Genomic DNA, 17,232 nt, shown 5'->3' with positions numbered 1-17,232 from the left:
TATCATAACTCGACTCATTTATAATATTATGATTTATGACGTATTAACTTTTGGAGGAAGACTCTTGTCATTTTCTTTATATTAATATCCAAAAAATAATCTCGACATTTTCTTTAGTCAATAAAGGCATTTTCCTTTTAGATGCATTTCTAACAGTTCCATTAAATATGGAAATGCGTGGTTGATTAATAGCCTTTGCTACGAAAAAATATAAATATCAATACATCACATCACAAAATTAAATGACTACAAAAAAATTATTATGAAACAAAGGGTAGAAATGTAATTTGAATTTGGTCTAAAATCAAATCATGAAGACCTCAACTGCAAATTAACTGGTTTGAGAACGGCCACGCCCCACTCCTCTCTTCCACTCCTTTATTGTCCTTTATTTCTTTTTCGGCGTTCGATATTTCTAAATTAATTTAAATTTATATTTGTAAAGCTTTATTTGAAGATAAAGATTTTATATCAAAATAATTTTATAGATAATATATAAATTTGAGACCTATAATTAAACGAAGAGTGGTCTTATACATTGTACTTGAATAACAAAATTAATGTTGACAAAATCTTAGGTTAGATATTTCACGAGGTTGGATATTTCTCCCTTTTCTCACCTTGTTTTTATTTTCTTTTCTCATGTCTCATAATATATGTCCATACCATAACACATTCTAATTGCCTATAAGTCTCTCCAACTATTTATATAAATTCACTCTTCTATTTTCTTATTACTTACTCTTAAGATGGATCAACTTGGAGATGATGATCAAGTTTCCATGACAATAGAGAACCGTGAAATATTGTTCTCTTCTGATTCCGAAGTTGAGTCTCCTAATCCAATTTTGAATTGTCACTTCAGGTCAGAAACGAATTCAGAATTTTGATTTTATTCATAAAATTTTAGTAATTTATCCACGTATATTACATTTGCTCGTACTAATTTAGGTTGTTGAAGAGAAATGGAATAATCAAGCTAGAAGAACGTGACCAAGAGCATGATTTGATCAAGGCAGGTTTTCTTAGTGGAATGGGACAATTGGGAAATGAAATTGAAGTTGTGGCTATACACAAAAATTCATGCTCAACTATATTGGGGCAAGCGAGGTCAGAAAGTTTTAGTATTTATTCCAAAGCAATGCGGAAAAAATGTGGTGGAGATGCTAATATTAAATATGCTTGGATTGGTTCTTCCAAAGATGAAATTTGTAAAATTATTTCACATGGATTTTCTACAATTATGGAACCAAAATCTGGAGATTGTTTTGGCAATGGTATTCATCTTTATCCTACAAACATCGATGGGTAAGAAATTAAACATTTTAATAACTTATTGTTTAGCTGTTTCATCTTTCTATTTTTGAAATTAATTTTATACTTTTCAATTTTATCCGTAATGACATTATTCTTATAATATCTGTGAAAATTAACATGTGTCAAAGACTCTTTTTATTCTTATAATATCTGTGAAAATTAACATGTGTCAAAGACTCTTTTTATTCCTGAACATAGCGACAAATTACACACCGCCACATATATATAAGTTGGGAAAAGTCAAACATACCTTTATATATCATAAATAATTATAATAAATATAAAAAGTGTTATACTTTTAATTTTAATATACCTTATTGTTATTATACTTTTGCTTCAAATATATAGTTGTTTATAATTTGAGTTTCTCTGATAAGTTCACTAGAAAATTCATTCAAGAATCAAATTTGGCTAATTTTATTTTTCCGACACTTATTAGAGAAACTGAAATGTGATCCTTAGAGAAGATGATGATAATAAAATAAATCGAATCGAATTACACTAGTAGTTTTTAAGAAATGGTGTATTTAAATTGGATCATTTGATTTTAAGCTTGAAGTGTATCTATGTGTCAAAATTAAAGATAAATTTATGCTAAGTTATAATAAAAATGGTATATTTAAATCAAAAAATAACAACATATACATTTAAACTATTTCCAATAATGTTGACAACTTGATACTATGTTATATTTGACCATTTTGTGTATAAAATGAAACAAACATATCAAGAGTCTTGGACAAGTCATTGTTAAGTCTAAAATTTAGATTGGTTTTACGTAAGTATATGAACATTGAATTTGTCATTTGATTACTTCAAATGTTTAAGATTAATTAATTTATTTATTTGACTTTTTATTTTTGGATTGAAGGGTATTTTCGGCAGTGGAAGATGAGAATGGATTAAGACATATGTTACTTTGCAGAGTAATATTAGGAAATACAGAAGTAATTGAGGCTTCATCCAAACAATTTCAGCCAACTTGTCAAGATTTTGACTCTGGAGTTGACAATTGTTTTGCTCCCAAAACATACATTATTTGGCCTTCTAATATGAATTCTCATATTTTACCAAATTTTCTAGTGAGTTTCAAGGGTCCATTATTATTAGGTAAGCAATTCAAGATTCATAATTTGGTTATTTTAAATTATTATGCTAATGTAGAGATTCAAGATTTTTATTGCTATCTATACATTTTTAGTTTATCTGCTAGAAAAAAGAACGAAATTGATATAATATATGATGTACATAAAGTATACTTTCTTCGTTTACTTTTACTTGTCACATTAAAATTTGAATTCATTGAGAAAATAATTATTGATATGACTATGTTATTACACTATCCCTTCTGAATTGATGTTTAGTACTAGGTCTTGAGTTTTTTTTTGGAAATAAGTAATTAATGTCAAAGATAAAACATGAAAACAAATAATTATCTTTCCTTTCCTTGATATATAAAAGTTAAATCTATTTTTGAAATATTAGACAAGTAAAAGCGAACAGATACAAAATAGTACTATATACTCTTACTTCTTCTGATCCGTCCCATATTATTTGTTCATTTTCTCTTTTACATGTTCCTTAAGAAATCATCAATAAGAAGGATGATTTTACTAATATATTCTTACAAAAACTTCTTTGGAACATACGAACTTGTTTACACTTTCCGAAAAGAATTAATTGTAACGATCAAACATGGAAATTTTGATTCATTTCTATTTTGATTTTGTAAATAGGCAAGTAATTTGGGATAACTACTTATATATTTGACTAGTGAATATAATTATTTTTAACGGACCGACTTGTCCTATTTTTCTAGGTAACTCTTCAAAAATCAAGAAGATTCCATTGAATCCCACACCACGTATAAAATTTTCAAATTTATTGCGTGTGCTTTCCAATTTTTTACATCCTTCAAGAATGGTTTTGATCTCAAAGAACTATGAAGATTTTCAGGTACGTATTTTTATTTAAAAAAATTAAAAATTGTGACTATAAAATTTATTACCGTAAAGTACTTTAACAAGTATTTGATTACTGATTATATGAATTCTATAATTTATAGAAAAACAAGATCTCAAAAATGGTATTTGTTCAGAAGTTGAGGCAAATAGCTGGAGATACTTCACTACTTAAGAGTTGTCATGATATTGTATCCAAACACTAAGGTAGAGCAAGGGGTCTGACTCTATGTTTTTTCCTTATTTTATTTTTTTAGTATTTAACTATTATTATTTGTAATATTATTATAGAGTATGTTATAAACTCTGCGATGATGATAGAATATTTAGTTGAGCTGCTATTTAAGTTAATTGATTATGGCAAACAATATATATATCATTAGTTTAGAATTTAATTACGTGTCTTTTCATGAATTTTGAAATTACAATTTGTGTCATGAATTTTGGCCCCTAGAGACATGTATCTATGATACACGGGGTCAAAATTAGGTGTAAATTTGTTTTAGATACATGTATCTAGTGTGATTCTTATGTATTTGGGATACAAAGACTCTCTCGCTCACATTTCTCGTATCTTCCTCGCCTCTCTCTCCCTATACATTTGTATATTAGAGTGTATCTAGTAGAAAAAATACATGTATCTAGGTGTATTTGAAAAGTTGGTATGAAATTATTAATTAGTAAGATAGTGTGTAATTATTTCAAACTATAGGGAGAATTTATAAATATGGTAAGAACATTAATGTAATAAGATAATTTTTCCATTCTTTTTAGGGAAAATTGTATGAAATAACAAATTATTAATTCAAATTAAATGTTATAGTCATAGTTTATTTTATTTATAATTCGCAGCAAACATCTCATTTTTTTGTCATCTGATTCGGTATACAATTAGCTAGCCATTTTCGATATACAATTAGCCATTTTATACATTTCGGTATAAAATGTGTTAGTGTTTGTATAAAGCGAGAGAAAAGTGTATATACAAATACATATATTTTCGTCTTATACACTTATAATTATACAAATAAAGATTTTACTATACAAATTACAATGTATAAATGAATTTATACAAAACTGAACAATTTGTATAAAATTGGATGTATTTAGCGAATTATACAAATCAAAAGCTCCATAGCAAACATAAAATTTGTTATGGAGCGTAATTATGCAAACTATAGTTATAACATACAAATATAATTTTTATGTGTGCTATATGTGAAAGTTATTTTTTTTTTTTTTATANATTATACAAATCAAAAGCTCCATAGCAAACATAAAATTTGTTATGGAGCGTAATTATGCAAACTATAGTTATAACATACAAATATGATTTTTATGTGTGCTATATGTGAAAGTTATTTTTTTTTTTTATAATAGATAATGAATGGGCTTTGGAAGCTGATTGGGCCTTGATCCAAACAAAGAGTAGAATGTAGTATTCCGAAAAGAATAACGGCATTGCGTGTGCTTTCCAATTTTTTACATCCTTCAAGAATGGTTTTGATCTCAAAGAACTATGAAGATTTTCAGGTACGTATTTTTATTAAAAAATAAAATAAAATTGTGACTATAAATTTATTACGGTAAACTACTTTAACAAGTATTTGATTACTGATTATATGAATTCTATAATTTATAGAAAAACAAGATCTCAAAAATGGTATTTGTTCAGAAGTAGAGGCAAATAGCTGGAGATACTTCACTACTTAACACTAAGGTAGAGCAAGGGGTCTGACTATGTTTTTTCCTTATTTTAATTTTTTAGTATTTAACTATTATTATTTGTAATATTATTATAGAGTATGTTATAAACTCTGCGATGATGATAGAATATTTAGTTGAGCTGCTATTTAAGTTAATTGATTATGGCAAACAATATATATATATATATATATATATATATATATATATCATTAGTTTAGGATTTAATTACGTGTCTTTTCATGAATTTTGAAATTACAATGTGTCATGAATTGTGGCCCCTAGATACATGTATCTATGATACACGGGGTCAAAATTAGGTGTAATTTGTTCCAGTTTTCAAGTGGATTCACATGCATATGACTCTTTCGCTCGCCTCTCTCCTATTATGCTCGCTCTCTCCCTATGTATTTGTATTTCTGAATGTATTTGGAATGTATCTGGTATTTTAGATACATGTATCTAGTGTGATTCTTATGTATTTGGGATACAAAGACTCTCTCGCTCACCTTCCCCCTCTCTTGCTCGCATTTCTCCTATCTTCCTCGCCTCTCTCCCTCTCTCTCTCGCCTCTCTCCCTATACATTTGTATATCATAGTGTATCTAGTAGAAAAAATACATATATCTAGGTGTATTTGAAAAGTTGGTATGAAATTATTAATTAGTAAGATAGTGTGTAATTATTTCAAACTGTAGGGAGAATTTATAAATATGGTAAGAATATTAATGTAATAAGATAATTTTTCCATTTTTTTTTATAATAGAAATGAATGGGCTTTGGAAACTGATTGGGCCTTGATCCAAACAAAGAGTAGAGTGTAGTATTCCGAAAAGAAATAGGCCTAGATGACATGAGAGTGTTGCTCGAATGGTAAGCACTCCTCGATTGTGAGTTTGTGTCACCACGGGATCTCCTGGGGAGGGGTAAAAAAAAAAAGGCCTAGTTATTATTTTGTACTTTTCTTGAAAATCAGAGAAAGAAAGACAAATAAAAGGAAAAAGTAAAAAAGAATCGTATTGCTATTAACTAGACAATACACTATACAGTTTCCAAATAGGCTCCAAAAAAATAAACACAAAACTATAGTGTTAGTTACTGCAGCTGTAAGGGAAAATGGGGGACAAGCCAACTGATCACACTAATGTAAATGGCAAATGAAACTATGAATTAATACATATGACAACTTTACAATGTGTACGAAGTCTCTGATAGAATCTATAATTACTTGTATACATGATCTTGTGTTTATAAAATTATTCAGACTCTAGGACGTCAATATATATATATATAAAACATGTACTAATATGTAAAGCAGACAGGATAGATGCTAGTTCATGAGAAATTATAGACAACTGAACATTTCTCATCTGAAACTAAATCTCATGGATTGGCTTATTAGCTTGTGTACAATGTATCTTGCTTATTTCCTAACATGTGAACAAGTGATAGATTTACATGTGAGAGATGTTTTTTTTAAATTTAATTGTTGTATGATTAATTATTTAATTGTTTGATCTCCAATCGAATTATATATATGGCAAGTTAGTTATATTCAAAAGAGGAAATTGCAAGCTTAATAAGAAAAGAAAAAAAAAAGGTGTGTTCGTAAACCTCTAGATAGGAGATCAATAGGTTCAATTAATAATTAATAAACTCAATCCTATTATCATGTTAATCATCATCGTAACTCTAGATCTTTCTCTCACGAAATCTTATTTTTTGTAGATCACTTTAAATTGCGTTAATTAGTTTAGTTGTTCTTTAGTTATAATACAACCACAAAATTGTAGAAATTCTTGAATCGTTTAATTGAATTAAATTTAGGTGATCAAAATATATAAGCTTCTCTAAGAACGATATCTAGAATAGTTAATTCTTTATTACTTGGCGAATACGTATATTTGTGTATGTTTGGGAGTAATAGTTCTCATCATTTTTCAACATATATATAACATAGAAGGGTAGAATAGTCCTTTCAGCTCAAGTCATTATTAAGCTACTATTTTATTTACTATAATTTATAAATGACTTATAACTATTTTTATTTTTTTTAATAAGATTGAATATTAGAATTTCAAAGAATTCTCTCTTTACACAACAGTTTCCTCTTTCTAGTGAACACCCCCACCATAAAGAGAATAATTGCATTGTTGTATTTAACAATAACTTCATGAGAAAATGAACAAAAATAATAATAATTAATAATCAAAGCATAATAAAAAAATTAACATGGCTAAATATTATTTATGGATTTAGCATCTACTAATAATGAAAAAAATCCAAAGTAGCTTTCAAGGAGGTCATTGTTTGAAAAATCAATCTAACCACCATCATAATTGTGGCGTTCTAATTAGTTTTGGATATTTGGATATGCTTATTTATTTGTTTTCTAACATTTCTATAAATGACAAAATTAATGGTGTGTTTCTTAGTTAGCAAGAGATTATTAATTAGGGGGACAAAGAATAAAGAATAACTTGAGAATATTTTATAACATGGAGCAGGTAAGCTAAGTATTCCACTTTATTTTTTTATTTTTTTCTTTCAGTGTCCCGAAGCTTGAAATAAAATCCTAATTAAATTTGTATCGCATATTATACGACTCAATTAGAAAATGACGATTTCAATATTATTTTCTTCATATTCAAAACTCGAACCCGTTAAACTTTTTCAAAATGTAGCTCAAGAACAAAAAAAATATTTAAATAATTAATTGGAAGAGATTCAATTAACGTGGTCCACAATGACAAATTGTTTATAAATATTCTAACAGTTAATTTTGACTGGTCAATAAGTCAATGTCAAACTTGGGTTCAGTGGCCATTATATTTGACTGGAGTAGCAAAAAAATCACTTTTAGGCCCAGTACCATCCACCATTTTTTAAAGGAAAAATTACTTAAATACACAACACTTCTTTACCTATTCTCAATATTTTCCTACTCTTTTACTAAAATACAAAAATCCCTTATTTTCCCCCAATTCAACTTAACCGGATACTTTATTAGTTTAAGTATCCGGCCGTTATTAATTAAAGTATCCGCGCTGTTATATTATGCATCCTCCCGTTAATTAAGTTTGGTAATTAATGAAAGAGTAGGGAAAAGAAGTAATTTCTTTCTTATACTATGTGATTTGCCTAATTTTTACAATTTTTAAATATGATATATATATTTTTAGGCCCAGTACCATCCACCATTTTTTAAATATGATATATATATTGATAAGGTTGTGATAGAATGAATGATACGAGGTTTCAGATTTGAGTTTTGAGTATGAAATTATTTTTATAAGAGAATGTTTTACTTTTAATGTGAGATTTTTTAGCGCAAATTTAAATTTAGTTGAACCTCAATACAAATTAATACCAAACACCAAGTGAAGCAACAAAAAAAAAATCTATACAAATAGGCCACTTATTAAGTAATTAGCATAGCTTAAATCCATTTCTTTCCCTACTAATAAAATTACTATTTTGCCACTGAATTTACTATTGAAAATATTAACGGACTGTTTTCATAGATATTTCAATTGAATAGATAGACTGAAAAGAAAATATAGTAATGTTTTCATAAGAAGTTCTCTACTATTTCAATGAAACCTGTTTTTCATCATGCATTTTCCCAATAAGTTGGTTTGATAAAACATAAACGAAAAAATCATGTTCTATAGCATAAATATTTTATTGATTCACGGGGGAAAAAACTTTTGTTTCTGGCTATGCTTGTTATTGCTTCTTTGATCAAAAGAGTAATAATGTTATTGTTTACCTAATTTAATTGACTATCTAAGAGCCAAAAAGTATTGAAATTTCAGCAGCCCTTTGGATTTGGCACTACTGCACTAGGTAATAGTAAGTCTTCAAAGGTATTGAAATTTTGTTTATTGTAAAATTAATTAATTATATTTTTAGATGACTTATGACACTGATTAATTTACAAGTAGAGAGTTAATGGATATTGAACAGACTTGGAAATGGAGAGACTGAAGAAAAATTACTTCCCATTTTCTAGAGTATCAGCTGAAATATATTTTTTATTTTCAAAATTAATCAATTAAGAGATTTGATTATATTCACTTGAATTGGCTAAAACACTTAAATTTGCAATTGGATATCTTTCAATGAAAGAAGAGTAGTGAGAACACATAATTTATTTTTTGCGATATTAGTTAGTTACCTAATAGCAACAATTTAATACTACTACAAATAATAAAATATTAATAATAATATTAGTAAGAAGAAAATATTGTCTCAAGATCATTTAGGTATAATCTACAGCAATACTACGACAACGGACCAAGACCCAGACCCCCGATCGTTAACACGAACCCATACCCCTGTACCAACCACAACACGAGATATGACTTCGCCCCAAAATTGTCTCCAGACATGACCAAACCCCAACCATATTCTAACCCTAACCATTGATTTGACAACCAACCCCAGCCACGACCAGGACACAAACCTGATGCCAACTCAGGACCTAACTTTGACCTCGATCCCGAGTTGAGATTAGAGACTTGATGTTAAGCCATGACCTGACCTTGACCCTAAGTCAGGGTTGATCAAGTTTGAAGTCTAACATAGGGTCGGGAGTCAGGTCTTGGGTTGAAATGATGGTAAGGAGTCGTCGAATTCTAGATAGAGGTTTGGAGTTGAGACCTAGGTCAGTAGTCAAGTACCAAGTAGGGGTCAAGATCCAAGTCCCACGTTTGGGTCAAGAGTAAAGTCCCAGATCAGGGTTAGGATTCTAGACCTAGGTCGGGGCTAAAGTTATGTCCCAAGTAGGGGTCAACAGTCATGTCCCGAGTTAGGGTTGGGAGTTGGGTCCCAAATGGGTCATGTCTTGGGTGTTAGGTCAGGGCTAAGCCTGTGGTTAAGGGTAGTCTCGAGTCCTAAGCCAGGGTTAGGAGTTGAGTCCCAAATTGAGATAAGGAACAAAGCTAGGAGTTGGGAGCGAAAGTTGGGTCATAGGTTAGGATCGAGTTTAGTGTGATTTCGGGCTAAAGTCAAGTGACGAGTCTTGGTTCGTGGTCAAGAGTTTGAACCGCATGTCCCATGTCGTGTCCATAGACGGGGTTGGAGTCTGGGTCCTAAATTGGGGTTGAGTGTTAGGTCCCAAGTCAAGGTTGTGAATTGGTTTGCGACACGGGGTATAGAGTTTGGTCCAGGGTCATTTTCGGGTTCATGAGTCATATATTAGGTCTAAGTTGAGAGTTAAGTAATGGTACTAGGTAGGGTTAAAGGTTGAGTCTCGAGTACTTGGTTGGGGTTGGGAGTGGTGTTCTAATTTGAGGTCGGGTCCCTATATTGGTTTGTGCTTCGAGTTGGAATCAGGGCCTAGAGTCGAGTCCCGAGTCAAGGTCGGGATCGGGAGTAGGATCTTGGGTCTCGGGTGAGGGGTTATGTATTAGGTCTAAGTCGAGAGTTGAGTAAGGGTATTAGGTAGGATTTGAAGTCGAGTCTCGAGTACTTAAGTTGGGGTTGGGAGTCATGTTCCAATTTGAGGTCATCAGGTCCTGATTTTGGTTTGGGCTTTGAGTTGGAACTGGGGCCTAGAGTAGAGTCCCAGGTCAAGGTTGGGATTGGGAGTGGGAGTTGGGTCGCGGGTTATGTTTTTCAAGGTGGAGTCGCGGGCACCTATCATGATGTTTAAAGAGAGTTTTTAAAAATGTTTTCCTAGGAATTATTTTTCTTATATTGGGAAAGAATAAGCCAATTTCAAAAATATTTTTCAAAATATTAAAGTCAACTAAATATGAAAAAATTGAAAAACATCACCACAGATATTACATTAGAACTTATCTATTACTCATTCAATCCATTTTACTTGTCATAGTTTCGTTCGCACACCCCTTCAGAGAAATGTTAACTAAAATGATAAAATTATTAAATTTTCTAATGGAGTACTAGATATTGTAACATAGTAATTAGAGAACTTTCCAAATCCACATTGGCCAATTCACATTCACAATGTGTATGGTTGTTACACCAACAAAGTCCATCGTTGTTGGTGAATTCATTTTCGACTTTTCACCTTTTTCTTGACAAAAAAAAGACTTAACAAAGAAGTCAAGCTTTAATTAGTTAGCTCATTGACAAATGACTACCCACTTTCTATTTTATTGTTTGTTTAACTGCTTTACATATTTGGAATAAAAAATAAATGGAGACAGATATGCCGTGATGAAGAAGCACATTAATTAACATATATACACCTCAAAAATAAATACAAAAAATTGAAACTTGGTTATAGTGACATGAGGCAATACGTGTATTATTATTATTTTGACAGATAAGGAATGATGTAAGTCCCAAACTACTTGTTTGATACGCCAAAGTTTAGATATTATTATTTGTAACATTTATCCTCTTTACTAATAATGACATCACCTATTAAGGTGTATGGTTCATATGATTCTAGTGTGTATTATGTGATTTCATATAATAAAATTTTATTGGAAAAAAATCGTTTTCTACATTTTACTTTATACAAAATATGATACGAGAACTTATATCAAAAAGTAATTTTTAATTGTATTTTCTGAGAATGACGTTAAAATTTGATACTCTCAAATTATATTTTTTTTAATTGATATAAAGTGATCGATGTTAAAATATATAATGCAATAAGATTAAGGTTGAATTTTATGAAAAATGTGGTGAGGTATTAGATTTAAGTAAGATTGCAAGCTTATGAATATTATTTCATATAAGGGGTTTGGGGAAATATTTATGATTGTTTTATAATCTAAAATGAGCATTGACAACCCCAAATCTCTGTTACTAATTTTCCCCCTCATTTTAACTTTCTTTATCAAACAATTTTTTTTAAAATCAGACAAATTTTAATATTTGCAACCATAATCTATTCAAGAGAATCAATAATTTGTTTCTAAATGATAGTATTATTTTGATGAGACCTTTATGAATAACATCCAAATCGGAAAAGGCCTAGGCATTTTGCCATCATAATAAGGTACAAAAAAAACAATATTTTGGATGTGAAAGATTCTGCTAATTTTCAGAATCTTCACGATATAATTGAAAATACACTTATTTTTATACTAGTCACCTCTTTAATATATGATTAATTAATCCATTACATCACTGATCACATCAACAGTTTCGATTGCAACAAATTTAAAGTGACGGAAAAACAAATTACAATCACAAATATGATATGAAATCATAAATAAAATATGAAAAATCATATTTTTATTCATTAAGATTGTGAGTATAAATTTGTTGATCCCTAGATTCACAAATTTATGGAATATTTGAGATGCCTTTTTTAAGAGAATATAACACACTTTACATAGACATGAACTATGATTTAGGGTTGACTGTTGAGTAACTTCCAAGAATCTTAATTAAAATTAAATACAAACTTTATAGAGTTTCCAACTAAAATTGAACACATCTTGTAATCCTACAAATTTTCAATGTCTACCGTTATCTAGAATATAACTTAAAGAAACGACATAATTATAAAATTTAATTAGCAACACTAGGAAAGTCCAGTCAAATCTTTAAAATTACTACACCAAAAAGGGCATCACACACCTAAAATAACTATTGAAAAAAATAAAAAATATTTTTACCGTTTTAATTTATTTGCCTAATTTTCTATTTTTAACTATTTTTAAAAAAAAAGTTTTTTATTTTTTGATAATCTTTTCATTTCAACTTTTCACATAACATGTTTAAGACCATAAAATTAAAAAAATATCTCTCAAAAAATTGCTCTACCAAAAATATGTCAAAAAAGCAACAACAAATGAAAAAAACACCACTTCAATTATCAATTCCCATTAAGAAAAATCACAGTTCACATTAAATCTAACCATTAAAATTTATTAAATATTTGACAAAATTAGAAGTGCACAATAAATTTGAAGAGTCAAAAGTATATAGTGTATATATATCCCAAATATGAGGGGGTATTTATTTGGGAAGCTTACCGAAATTTCATACATTTGAGGCTAATATATTCTATCTTATAGTAAAAGTTTTCTCAATCACAAAACTTTTGAATTTTTCATTGTTTTCGAATATATTCTTTGGTAGTCCACTACATTACAAATGATACATTACTTAATGGGAGAAATGTATCCGAAAGGGAAGAGATGTATCAAGAGAGAATAGGATGTATCCGAGAGAGATTTTTGTAATTTTTCTAAATGGTAAGAAANTTATTTTCTATTTTTAACTGTTTTTAAAAAAAAGTTTTTTATTTTTCGATAATCTTTTCATTTCAACTTTTCACATAACATGTTTAAGACCATAAAATTAAAAAAATATCTCTCAAAAAATTGCTCTACCAAAAATATGTCAAAAAAGCAACAACAAATGAAAAAAACACCACTTCAATTATCAATTCCCATTAAGAAAAATCACAGTTCACATTAAATCTAACCATTAAAATTTATTAAATATTTGACAAAATTAGAAGTGCACAACAAATTTGAAGAGTCAAAAGTATATAGTGTATATTTATCCCAAATATGAGGGGTATTTATTTGGGAAGCTTACCGAAATTTCATACATTTGAGGCTAATATATTTTATTTTATAGTAAAAGTTTTCTCAATCACAAAAAATTTGAATTTTTCATTATTTTCGAATATATTCTTTGGTAGTTCAATACATTACTTAATGGGAGGAATGTATCCGAAAGGGAAGAGATGTATCAAGAGAGGATAGGGATGTATCCGAGAGCGATTTTTATAATTTTTCTAAATGATAAGAAATTTTAAAGATTATGATATTTTAAGTTGTGTATTTATGTAATTTTTCCCATTTTTTCTCCTCTCAAATCTATAATCTGAATATATTTTTTTTTTGGTAAAACTACTAATCTTAATATACCTTTTCATATGATTAAGTGCAAATCTCTACCTAATCACGGCAAGTCACCTAATATAATAATTAATAACCCTGTCTTCTAGAAACAACAACGACTCCCCACACAATTACGAAATATACTCTTCTATGCGCACGATTGGACCATACAATATTATTTTTGTCAACATCTCCTTTCCTTTCTTACCATAATATGCCATCGTTTTAAGTTGTTTGTTCCACTTTTTAACAATTTTTAATTTTAATGTATAACACGTTTAAAATATATTTTTATCTTAAAATTATAAAATTAAAAGATTAATAATAAATTTTTTAAATAAGACATATCAAAATATCAACATATTGAGGTCTTAGATAAGATGATTTGGAGGCTACTGATTAGAGTAAAAGGTCAGTAGATAATTAAGTTTTGGTTCACTTTTCAGTGGATTCAAGTTTAGTTGGACCTCGTTAGCGTTGTATCTATTGTAATAGTATTAGTTATATACATAGTATTATATTTTCAATTACCACATAATTTCATTGTGTATTGCTTATTTTCTTGAATGTTTTATACTGCTTCTCTTGTTAATTGTTTATCTCACAGTTATATTACCCTTTTTTCCATAAATATTTGATTTGCTATACTTAAATACGTTGAGAATCTTTCGAAATAAGTTTTTTGTCCCAAAAATAATAAGTGTGAAATTGAACATGTGTTTTGATTGATATAAAAATGTCAAAAAGTCATATTCGACAGCCCCATCTCCACCGGCCCTCCTTCTTGGTGCCTCGAAACAAATAGAGACACATTGTCCCTAGCGTTAACGCGGAAACACCTTTTTTATTTCTTTTTTCAATATTTCCTCCTCATTTACTACTATTTCCTTTCACCTTCCCTACTTTTTCCTTTTTCCCCCAAACTTATTTTTTAATTTTTTTATTATTTTATGTGTAAATTTTTAATTTTATAATATATTTTTATATTAAAAGGATGTGATAATATATATTTAAGTTTATAGATTTTAATTCTCATGATTCATCTTGATTGAATAAGTAGAAAAACTTGGATTTAAAATAAATTATAAATATTTGTAAGATTATAAATCATCTCACTAATTATTACTTTCTCTATCTCTAAGGTTTACTAATTATTTAACTATTGGAGGGTCGGTCTCTTTATATGTGTTGTCCGAAAAGAGAAGTTTGATCCTGGCTTGACATGTCGAATCAAATTTGTAATTCATAAAAATACTCCTTTCATCTTAATTTATTTATCTTTTTTATTAGTTTACAAAAAAAATATCTCCTTCCTTTTAAATTTAACTCTAAAAAAAAACTATTCTTTGTTTGAGCTCGGAAGATACAAAAGGTCTTTTTATTTTTTGTTGAAAAATTGTGTCCAAGTAAATATCTAAATACATAAATTAAACGGAGGGAGCGCTATCTTATGATTAGGTATAAAAAATATCATTCTTAACTTTTATATTTTAGTCAAATATTGCTCTATAAAATAAAACGAAGCAACTATTCAAACCTCATTTATTATTTGAAAATGAATTGTGTAATTATTATCTAAAAAGTTGATTGATTTTTTTCCCTTTGAGTATGATCTAGTCAAGTATATTAGTATAATAATAATATCTACATATTTTATATCATAATAATAACTACATTAAATAATATCTACATATTTTAATTTTCAAATTTGGAAGTTATTAGGAAAGTAGTAGTAGTATTTATAACATGACAAACCAAACTTGGTACTACTACCAACCACCCAATATATAGCCTCATTTATTTCAAGCCCCAATCCTCATCCTCCTAAAAAACTATATACTAAAAATATAAATATTCCTTATTCTTCTCCTTCAAATTCTCAAAATTCTCTCTTTTCAAATTTCTTCAAAAAAATCACATTTCAACGGCAAATCAAATTTGGGGTTCTGGGTATTTCAAGAAAATGGATTCTGAAACCTTAAAAGATTCGTATAACGAAGAAATCATCGAAAAATTAACCGAAGATTTTACAGAGCAGTTGAGTATGAAACAACAGATAATCGAAGAAGATGGTTATGAGGACGACGAGGAGGAGGAAGTTGAAGATGATGATGATAATGAAAATGAAGAGGAAGAGTTTTCTTTCGCGTGTGGGATAGACGCGCCGCCGATAGCGGCGGATGAGATGTTTTACAATGGTCAAATCCGACCTCTGTTCCCGTTGTTTAATCAGAATCTTCTTTTATCCGACGAAGATTTAGAAGCTTTGAAGGAACAATTACCGATCAGGCCACCGGTAAAGAAGATATTTATACAAACGGAAGATAACCCAATTCCGGCGACTTCAAGTGAAGAAATCGCCGGACCCTTTTGTGAATGGTCGAAAAATAAAGCAATTGAAGCAACACGGGACAATCCAGAGGTATGTAAAAAGAGTAATTCAACCGGATTTTCAAAGCTATGGAGATTTAAAGACTTTCTTCACCGGAGTAACAGTGACGGAAGAGATACCTTTGTGTTCTTAAACCCAACAACTCCGGCGGCAAAAGTAGAGGAAAAAGTTGTTCCGAAAGATGAAACGACGACGTCGGAGAAGAAAAAGAAGGAGATCTCCGGCGAAGTGAAAGTCATCGGAAAAGTAACGAAGAAGACGAAGAAAGTTGTGAAGAAGAGTGAAGGGGTTTTAGCTCATGAAGCTTATATGAAGAGTAAAGCTAAAGCTGAAGATCGCCGGCGATCGTATCTTCCTTACCGGCCGGAGCTCGTCGGATTTTTCACAAATGTGAACGGTGGATTAACGAAGAATGTGCATCCATTCTAAGTGAAAAAATCTTTCTTTTTTTTTGCCTTCTTGGGTTATGGAAATCTTTAATTAATTTTAATATTATAGTAATGTAATTTGCTTAGTCAATAATTAGATTTGTTTGATTTAGATCATGGCCTAAGGGATTATGAGGTATAAGTTGGCCTTTTTTTCCCCTTATTGAGCTTTGTAATGTAAAATCTTTAATTCACCATATAATTATGTACTTAAAGACTCAGGTCTTTCGGAAACAATCTTTTAATTTTTATGAAATAGTGATAAAATTTGTATATATACCTTATTCTTTTCAGAATAAAATTGTATTGAATATATTTTATTTTTTTTGATAACAAGGGAAATCCACAGCCGCTACGCTTTGGGTGCGCACAGAGTAAAATTCCCGCTCCTATGCAATAGCTTGCAAATCACATAGGAGAGGTAATCCGCACTAGGCAAGCCTGGTGCGACGAGCTCGACCCAGAAGGCAAACCCCTTGCTTCCGCTGGCAAGGGGTTTCGAACTTGAGACCTCCAACATGGAAGTTCCAAGTCCAAACCACTGGGCCACCCCGAAGGGTAATTGTATTGAATATATTATTCGCG

The 17,232-nt window shown here is 29.6% G+C and overlaps 1 protein-coding gene and 1 pseudogene across 1 annotated transcript; both read left to right on the top strand.

The window, feature by feature from the left end:
* Positions 1 to 493: 493 nt before the first annotated feature.
* LOC125867959 (probable inactive poly [ADP-ribose] polymerase SRO2) lies at positions 494 to 3,640 on the top strand (annotated as a pseudogene).
* An 11,963-nt stretch (positions 3,641 to 15,603) lies between these two features.
* On the top strand, positions 15,604 to 16,861 carry LOC125867960 (uncharacterized). The gene has a single exon (XM_049548550.1). The coding sequence runs from the start codon at positions 15,791 to 15,793 to the stop codon at positions 16,646 to 16,648; it is 858 nt and encodes a 285-aa protein (XP_049404507.1). The 5' UTR covers positions 15,604 to 15,790; the 3' UTR covers positions 16,649 to 16,861.
* Positions 16,862 to 17,232: the final 371 nt, after the last annotated feature.

Source organism: Solanum stenotomum, chromosome 6 (genome assembly GCF_019186545.1).
Source record: "Solanum stenotomum isolate F172 chromosome 6, ASM1918654v1, whole genome shotgun sequence".
NCBI classification, from domain to species: domain Eukaryota; kingdom Viridiplantae; phylum Streptophyta; class Magnoliopsida; order Solanales; family Solanaceae; genus Solanum; species Solanum stenotomum.
This window is presented reverse-complemented; position numbering and strand designations above follow the sequence as displayed.